General features: G+C 36.6%; 1 protein-coding gene across 1 annotated transcript; it reads left to right on the top strand.

Annotated features, from left to right (window-relative positions):
• Nucleotides 1–252: 252 nt before the first annotated feature.
• Nucleotides 253–9584, top strand: LOC116289398 (T-complex protein 1 subunit beta). The gene is made up of 16 exons (XM_031696306.2): nt 253–309; nt 384–452; nt 978–1043; nt 1397–1508; nt 1796–1872; nt 2424–2739; nt 3490–3590; nt 3824–3889; nt 4216–4277; nt 4798–4901; nt 5288–5379; nt 5686–5842; nt 6385–6488; nt 7055–7154; nt 7264–7405; nt 8598–9584. Exons 1-16 carry the CDS (start codon nt 307–309, stop codon nt 8623–8625), a joined length of 1599 nt encoding a protein of 532 aa, XP_031552166.1. The 5' UTR covers nt 253–306; the 3' UTR covers nt 8626–9584.
• The last annotated feature ends 409 nt before the right edge of the window (nt 9585–9993 follow it).

Genomic DNA, 9993 nt, shown 5'->3' on the forward strand with positions numbered 1-9993 from the left:
AGAATGTTTGAATTTCATTGTTGAACTTTATTCAAGAAATTTAAATTAAAGAAAGGTATCGTAATAAATAAAAAATAAAAATATGTGTTTTAGATATCGCAAAGAATTACGATCCTCGTTTCATTATGACGGTTTATTGATAAATTTAAAAAAAAGCAAATGAGCTGATACGGAAAAGAAATTAAAAAAGGACCGCGATTCTTGCACACAGCAGTTATCACTACCGTTCATGCGTATTACCATTCCGCCATATTGAATTTTTCTGCACGTGTTGAAACTTCATCTTTAACTAAAAAAAGTACAAAAATGGTGAGTTTTATTCCATTTAATCTCCTATTTCCAACCTCAATGAATAAAATGATCTTTTTTCTTTCCTTCGTTAGGTTTCTCTCAATCCTGTACAGATTCTGAATCCCATGGCCGAGGAAGAAAGAGGGGAGACCGCTCGCCTTGTGAGTTTGACATTTGCCGGCTGCAAATAAATTTGTACATAAAGTGTGGGGGGAAAATCATATTACCTTTCTAACCTTATTTAATAATTCCTCATATCTTTCTAGCTTAGTTTAAACCATTAAGGATTAGTTCTTAGACGGTAATAAGGCTTGAAAAGGGAAGTTGTCTTTTGTTGAGTCCAGGTTGCTACCCACCCAAAATACCCACCCATAAACGGGAATGGTCTGTTAGTGAGATTATACTCGCCGAGACAATGAAACTAATACTGTGCGCTACTTATTGGGCAAATTTCTAAAAGATTCGTTTCTCTACCACCCCTGTCCTATATGTTCTAGGGCAATTATATATGTATTGAGGTGACAGCACAGAGGCTGATGGGAGGAGGGGTCGTTATTATCTCTAGTCTCTGTATCTGTTTTAGATCATGCTGCTTTTTTATTCTTTTTTATTTTGTTTATTTGATTCTTAGTATCTTATATTCTTAGTTTTTTTGTAACCTTGTATATCATGTTGCCTGTCTTCAGTCTTCTTTCGTTGGTGCCATAGCCATTGGTGATCTTATCAAGAGTACATTAGGACCTAAAGGAATGGTAGGTGTTTGGATTGGGCTACCCCCCCTCCCCCGCAACTCCTGAAGAATTCCATCTTAAAAATTCCCCCGACCCCTGAAGAACGTACGTACTCCAAGGTCTTCAATGGGGAAAGGGGGGGGGGGGGGGGGGGACGAAAAGTTAATGTAATGACCCATTACACATTAAAAGGATCTATAGGTTGTGATTCAAATTACAGATATCAGAGGGGGTGTTCAATCTAGCATCGCATGGCTTAAATATGAATTTCTGGCTCTGGACACTGGACAATCACTCCCTTCAAATTAAGTTAAAATTTTAAAATAAGTTATATTTGGGTTTAAATTTATCATTATCATAATCTTTATTTTCAGGATAAAATTCTACAGTCGTTTGGTCAAAACAAAGATATTCAAGTTACAAATGATGGTGCAACAATATTAAAATCTATTGGTATTGATAACCCAGCAGCGAAAATATTAGTTGGTAAGAGAAAGAATTACTTGGTTGAGGGGGTTGGGATGTTCTTTTTAAATAATTTCCAATACCCTTTGAAAAATCTTTGGGTTGGTTTAAGTCAGGGCATGACTAACTCACAGATTGAAATCTGAAACAACTTTAACGAACTCGAGTGTTCCTGGTTAGAGTAGAATGACAGTAATTGCTGAAGTTCCAAACAAGGCACTCCTTCCTTGCCTAGTCTATGTTGGTCTACCTGTATCGATAGCATGTTATAGATATTTACTTAAAATAATGGTTGGTTTATGTTGCAGAATTGTCCAAAGTACAAGATGATGAAGTAGGTGATGGCACCACAAGTGTGACAGTCCTTGCAACAGAACTTCTAAAGGTAAAAAAAGTCCCTGTTTTTATGAGGCTAGCACTTAATAGCCAGTGCCTAACAAACCTGTTACCCTCATTCCATGGTGGAATTAGATTTAGTTGATTTTTGTGGAGGGAGGAACCAGAGAACCTAAAGAAAAACCTTCAAAGCACAGAAGTCTAGAACCAACAAGCAACTCTACTCACATACAACACTGAGCCCGGTGGGACTCGAACCTGGGTTGCATTGATGAGAGGTGAGCACTCTCAACACTATATACATCACCTGTGCTTCCCTAGGTACAATGAAATAGCTAATCGGTTGTTTTCCAACTATTTATCTAATTACAATAAACACTTAGCTACACTGTAGGTACAGCAAACAATCCATGCAGCAATGGCTGTAGGCATGATGACCAGCCACATTGGATTAACCAACATGTGACCAGTCAATGAGGCAGGTCAAGAGAACAGGCTTGAGGCATTTGGCCAGACTAGTGCTTGGTCAGGCGGTGTCCATTGACTGGCCGTTATTTTTAGCCCTGAAATTCTGTCTTTAAAAAGTAATGTTTTGTATAGGAAGCAGAGAAGCTAGTATCCCAGAAAATCCATCCACAAACAATAATAGCTGGTTGGCGGAAGGCTGTCAAGGTTGCGGAACAAGCACTAGAAGCTGCAGCTACTGATAACAGTGGTAACAAAGAGAAGTTTGAAGAAGATTTAATGAATATAGCAAGAACAACTCTAAGCTCAAAGATTCTTGACCAACATAGAGACCACTTTGGCAAGCTGGCTGTGGAGGCTGTGTTGAGGCTTAAAAGCAGTGGAGATCTGAATGCTATTCAGATTATCAAGAAACTTGGTGGAGGAATGGTAGATTCATTCTTAGATGAAGGTCAGTTATCTTTTGGCTTACCTGTGGAATATATGATAATAGCTAATTGATGGGCTACCTGTAGTAGAATGTGATATTATGATTGACATTGGCTTATCTTTGGTTGATAATAATGAAACTTGTTTTGGGCATAAAGGATGATGATGATGAATGAATGACACATGGTTGGGCTAACTGGTGTGCTTTTGTTGTTTTGGTATTTGATGCTTGGTGGGCTTCCTGTGGTAGAGTGTGGCAACATTAAATAACATGACTGTTATATGATGACTGTTGATAGTGTGCTTTGTCTATTCTGGTATTCCAGCTAAGCTAAAATATGTTCTAAAATCTCTAAACTTTGGCTGTTATATCACAGTGTGGGACAGCCACAAACAGAACCCTAACCCTCCATACTAAATGAACATCCATATATCAAATTGGAATTTAGAAGCTTGATTTTTAAGTAGGGAGAAAAACTGGATAATCCAGAGAAAAACCCTTTGAAGCACAGGAGACAACCAACAAGTAACCAACCAACAACTACGTACTTCTGGCATTGAGCTGGGAATCAAATCCAGAAATCATGAGTTTCATTGATTATATTTCACTACCTAAAAATTGTATGCACCAAAAATGGATTATGCCAGAGCAATTGTTCTTTGCCACAGGCCAGAAGAAAGGCAGGCTCTGGGTACGAGATTGTAGCAGCACATACCACCCAAGCTCAACAATGTCATTTAATATATATTATTATGTGTCTATATATTTTAGGGTTTCTTCTGGACAAGAAAATTGGTGTAAACCAACCCAAGACTATAGAGAATGCTAGAATACTGATAGGTAACACTAGTATGGATGCTGATAAAATCAAGGTACATTTTTCTATAACAACAATTAATGCCCTTAAGATGGACAAGTTAAAGATTTGATTTGTGTTTCTTCAAGCATACTTTTCTCATAAAAATATTCCAAGTTCCAGGTGGGGATGGACAAGTTGTCAAAATAAAAATATGTACATACGTATAATTGGATGTTACTCAACATATGCAGGTTTTTACAGCTTACAAATAAATAATTAATTAATACATCATTGCCTATTTTGTAGGTATTTGGTTCTCGTGTTAGAGTTGATTCTACAGCTAAGATTGCAGAATTAGAACTTGCTGAAAAGGTAAGAAAAACACAACCCAAAACTATATGTCCAAGCTCATATTTTTCTTTATGCTTAGTTTACACTCGCAACAATGATCTTATAGTTTACCAGTGCATGTAATTCAATAGCCAACTTTTATTATTCCAGTTTGATTGGTCAAGCACAAAACAATCTGAGTTGAGGGTCCAGAAAAACTATGATGTAATCATAATTCTTTTCTTTCGCAGAAATTCAGCTTAACTTTGTGCTTGATCAATCAACCAGAGCATCGAAAGTTGGCTGTTTTATAGTCCTATGACTTCGGTATTGTGTTCTTAATTTGATTATTATTAATTCTTCTGCAGGAAAAAATGAAAGAAAAAGTAGAAATGATCCTCAAGCATGATATTAATTGTTTTATAAACAGGTTAGTGACTGCCTTTGTATGATCATTTTATTCTCTTCAAAAGGAATTGCTTTTTTACTCTGATGAAGGACTAGCGTCTGAAACATCAGTAAGTTTTTTCATCTTTTCACGGTGTATAATTTACCTTTTTATCACTACTGTTTCATTAGAAACGCTGACGCAGCTCACACTAGTTTTTAGCTAGTTATTTCTTCTCTTCAAAAGGAGAAAGAATGTTTCCCCAACGTGTAATTCTCTATTTTCTTGTAATCTGGATTTTAGATTTTTTTCTTCATATATAATTTTAAATCTTGTTGGGGAGGGGGGGGGGGTGGGGGTTTGCCTTGCATGAGTACTCGGGTCCCGCCCTCCTTTTAAGTTGCTACTTTGATTATTTTCCTAATTTTATGTTATGCTATGTTATTTTATGCTATTTGCTTATGTCCTTGTATTTTTCATTTTGTTATGTTGTTTTTCCATTGTGTAAATTAATAGTATTCCCAACAAAGTTTAAAATATATATTATATTATTGGGTTTTAGGCAGCTAATCTATAATTACCCAGAACAACTGTTTGCTGATTCTGGTGTAATGGCCATAGAACATGCTGACTTTGAAGGCGTTGAACGACTAGCGCTTGTACTAGGTAAGGTAGTAGTTGTCTCGGAAAACTTGATTCAAGCACCTGCTTAAGCATCTTGCTAACTTTTCCTTCTCTTTCTTTCCTTTCCATTTTCCCCTTTCCTTCCTTTCTCTTATGTCTGCGATTGTGCCACATAATTTCTTGACTTTCTCCATATGCACCAAATTAAAAAAATATTGTCAAGTTGAAAAGGTTTAACTATCGGAGCTAAGTTAGAGGGGTTTTTCTGGGTATTCAATTACCTTGGCATTCATAGAATTTTTGCAAACATGCATACCTACATTGTTTTTTCAATTTGGTGTATAAATTATGAGTGCATACTAGCACTAAAAATAGCCTAATACTCTGGTTTGTACATTGTATAATAGTGTAGTGATTTGGTTTTGCAGGTGCTGAGATTGTATCCACCTTTGGACGTCCAGATCTTGTCAAAATTGGCACTTGTAAACAGATTAATGAAATCATGATTGGCGAAGATAAAGTGAGTACTTTTTACTGGTATGCAGGGATGATAGAAAGCATGGGTGGTGTACACTATACAGTCAACTCTGGTTACAGCGGACACCAACAGGACCGTCACTTAGTGTCCGTAATAGCGAGCGTCCGCAATAGGGAGAGTTAATTTTGGTCATTTCTTTGTCATTATTTTTGGCTGGGGATTTTTCTCCTGTCCGCAATAGCAAGGTGTCCGTAATATCGGAGTGTCCGCAAGGCGAGAGTTGACTGTAGTCCCCAAAGGAAATTCGCCATCTCTGGCCTTGTTTCTTACATTGTGATTTATTTGCAGTTGATTCACTTTTCTGGTTGTGCTTTGAACGAAGCTTGCACCATTATCATTAGAGGAGCTACTCAACAAATCCTTGATGAAGCAGAGCGTTCTCTTCATGATGCCCTGTGTGTCTTGACACAGACAGTTAAAGAACCAAGGACAGTGTTTGGAGGAGGTAAGATGATGGCAGATGATGAAGATGATAATGATAATGGTGGTGATGACATTGCTTGTAGATGTGCTGGCAAAACCGTGCTGGCATTCACTAAGCACAACCTTATTCTCCAAAGGGTGATGTACCCCAATGGGAAGGTTAGCAATGATCTTGAGTTTGATGATCTTGAGTTTGATGTCACCAATGATAATGATGATGGTGGTGGTGGAATAGTAGTTATTATAATAAGGGCACTTGAACCATAAACACTTCAAGTTTTTTGTCACTTTTTACCTTAAAATGCATACTATAAATTATCCCTTGAGCTAACAGGATAGAAATTAGATTTATTTTGATCTATCGGTGTATTTGAACGCCATCCTTCATTTTAGAAGTTTTGAATCAGTAAATAGTTCAGGAATTGTTGCCCCATCCTTAACTGCTGATCATAATGATGATGATTAATTTGTATGACATATGACGCCATTGCCTCAATTGGGAGACATTTTATCTTCATTTGGCAGACAAAGACTTACAGTATTGTCTTTGTTTCATATTCTTAGGAGCATCTGAAATGCTGATGGCCAATGCAGTGTCAAAGCTAGCAGCAATTACTCCTGGTAAAGAGGCTGCTGCTATGGAAAGCTTTGCCTCTGCTTTAAGACAGGTTAGTCACTAAAATTAAAGTTTAAACGACCATTTCTTGAATGCGCAATGAACACATTCAGTAGTTATTTTATCAACTTTATAATTTGCTTATTTTCATTCAATGTCATAGCCAACACCAGTGAAAAATGTCTGCGCATGCTCTGAATCCGTATGCGAATTAGTCAAAACATAAGTAAATTTGGCTTTCAAACATGCCTGATTAATTGGACTTCACAAAATGCCAAAACTTAGTGTCCATGCTTGAAACTTAAGGCTAATTCTTTCATCTTGCATTTGTTAATACAGTATCTTGGTCTGACGAAAAAATACACTCAAAATTTTTTGTACACTTGGAGAGAACAAACATTTATTTTCTCCCTCAAACTCTTCTATATCCTTAGAAAACGTGCTGAAGTGCATGCATGCATAAACGTTTTTCTCTGGTGTTGTTATAGCCATCATGATGGTTGAATTGATTTTAAACAAAAATAGGGGTTTCTTTCATTCCTTTATTGCATGAGTTTTTTGTTATTTACCTAATATTTGGTTGTCTCTTTAATGTTTTAATTTTTGTTTGCATTATAGCTGCCAACAATTATAGCTGATAATGCGGGTTATGATAGTGCTGACTTGGTGGCTAAACTACGAGCTTCTCACACCCAGGGACACACAACAGCTGGTTTAGGTAACAGTCAATGAAAACACCCTGTAATTAAAAGAAATGCTGGTTTCATTTTAAATTTTATGGTTCTATTATTTGATGCGGCATTGTTAACTATTCTTTGAATTTCCAGATATGATTAATGGCACAGTTGCTGACATGGCAACCTTAGGTATCACTGAATCATTCCAAGTCAAGCGTCAGGTATTGCTATCAGCTGCTGAGGGTGCCGAGGTGATCTTAAGGGTAGACAACATTGTCAAATCAGCACCAAGGTAATATACAATATTATACTGTTCTAGAGTAATTTCAGGGCTTGAGATAATAACTCAAATATCAGTATAGGCTGGTCAAAAAAATAGAAAAGAAAGAGAAGAGAAAAGAGAAGAGAGGAGAGGAGAGGAGAGAAAGTAAAAAAGAAAAAGAAGAAAGTACCTGTTTGGCTTGTGGCTGTGCTATCCATACTATGCCATTATTTCATGTCCAGATTGAACTGCACCAGAAAGTTAGGGTATAGCTACTTACACATCAAATTGGAATTTCTTGTTGGGTTTTGTGGAGGAAGGAAAACGGTAGAACCAGGAGAAAAACTCTTCAATCAAAATAGAAACCTAACAAACTCTACTCACGTGTGATAATGTCCAGGAATCAAACCCTAGAACCCCTGAAACCCCATACCACTACATCACCCTTGATTCTATTAGGAACCGGTCATTATTTAAGTCAGGGGGGGGGGGTTAGGAAACTTTTTTGCGTCAAAATCATTTTCTCCCCCCCCCCCCCCCCCCCCTTCTGACTTAAATAATGACTGGTCCCTTACTGGTTGTACCTGTACGTACAGTAGTACTGTATGCTTCTCACTCCTGTAAAGAAACACCTTATACCTCAATGGATCTGAGTTTAATACGTATTAAGTGTTGTTGGTAAAACAAAAGGAAGGGAAAAACAGCAAGAATAGTTACCACTGGCTATGTATTAATGGATCAAACAATAACCATGATGACATGGTACTGTTTATTTTTCAGAGAAAGAATGGCAGATTCCGTGCCAATGTTCTAATGCTATTCATTTCTCGTTGTTGTGCTTCTGTCATTCCTGACAACTTTGGCACAGTCATCTGCATTGTTATTTAGTTAAAGAAAAGATCATTAATTCAGGAAGATGAAAACTTAGTATCTTAAACTCGTCAAAATATTACCTTAAATTTTGAGAGGAAAAAAAACAATTTGGTCAAGTTATCATTCTGTTTTCATAGATTCTTAACTACTTTCTTTAACTACTAATTCACTAGTTTTAAGAATTAGTTGGAAAAGTTGTTTTTAGGATTGAAATTTTACTAACTTTGTTATTGGGGTTTCTTTAAAAAAATTTAAGCAAAGAATGTCAGATCAATGCCTTTGTATATCTTGTCCTTCTAAGTAAGTGAAGTTACACTCACATCCTTTCATGGTTGCATTTTTCTTTCAGACAAAGAACTCCAGATCACTGTCATTAGTATTGTATAATTTAATGTTGATGACGTGTGCTTCTGTCAGCTATGATGTCGTTGCTTCAGGCATATGCACACATGCAAGAAAAAGAATTATTTTCCCCAGCTGATGAAGGAGGAGTGTCGAGTGACAATTCTTTGTATTTAGAAACTCTTTCCATTCTCACTTTGTTTGTAACTTTTACTGTTGAAAACCGAAACTTTGAATACCTCGGTATCTCACTGTACTTGTGATCTGTATGTTTTTGAATCGAATGTCCTCTTTGCCACTGTAACAAGCAAAAGACAGACGCTCCAGCTCCATGACAGTTGTGTTAGGTGGAACAAGATCTTATGTTTATTTGTACTTAGATATCATGATGGATCAATGTCTACACATATTTTTTTATTATTTAATATCCAAGCTTTTGGCTCATCCAGCCATCATCAGGAATGATTGCAAATATGAATGACAAGTATTTATAAATGAGATGTTACCATAACAAATAGCAACTCTTTTTTTATGGTAACATCTCATTTGTAAATAGTGGTCGTTCATCTTTGCAACCATCCCCTGATGGACCTTCATCACATGGCGGCCAAGTTTATTCTCATGAGAATAAAAACCAGCTCTGTTTAAAACCGCATAAATTTATTCTCAAGCAATTGAATGCAAGGCCACGCATGGTTTAATCTATTGTTAAAACATTGCTGCCTTGTGAAAAAGGCCCATGATTGCTCAATGAGTCGAAAACTTGGATATTGCATAATAATTATATATAAGTAGAAGAAGCATTGATCCATTGATAACAAGATCTTGTCATATCGCACCATCATGCTTTGGTAAGATGGTCATGGCACTCAAAGCCAGTGTTAGATTCCACATCGTTCTAATAACTCTTGTGCAAATATTATTTGAAGTGTGTGATAAATTAAACCTGTAATCTGTAAAATTAATGGTGGTAATAAAAAGAAAAATACAGGCACTATAATGTTTGTTGGTAAATTCATAACTGATAAAAAGTGCAGTATTTAACCTTTACATAATTAAAACTGACTTATTTATGATGAATGCTTCTGGCTGAAGGGGCCTTCTGCTCCAGGGAATGTTGTGTTGTGGGAATACACTGAAACAACCACTGGACTGATATGAACTAAGTCTTGGCATGGCTAACTCGGTGATTGACTTGGCATGTTGGGTTTTACAGTGCAATGCACAAAAGTATACCACATTATTTTAATTACTTTATGCACTACCATTGGCGCTGCCAAATGAGCTTCTATATGCCTTACTCGGTAAAACTAGCCAGCTTTGCATTTAAATGTGTCTGTTTAATGTACCAAACCCCATGCATAGAAGGATACGATTGCATAAAACATGGTCATTTTTTTGTG

Source organism: Actinia tenebrosa, unplaced genomic scaffold (assembly GCF_029948245.1).
Source record: "Actinia tenebrosa isolate PJP-AT-01 unplaced genomic scaffold, QUT_ActTen_1.0 PGA_scaffold16__25_contigs__length_10494907, whole genome shotgun sequence".
Classification (NCBI taxonomy): Eukaryota; Metazoa; Cnidaria; class Anthozoa; order Actiniaria; family Actiniidae; genus Actinia; species Actinia tenebrosa.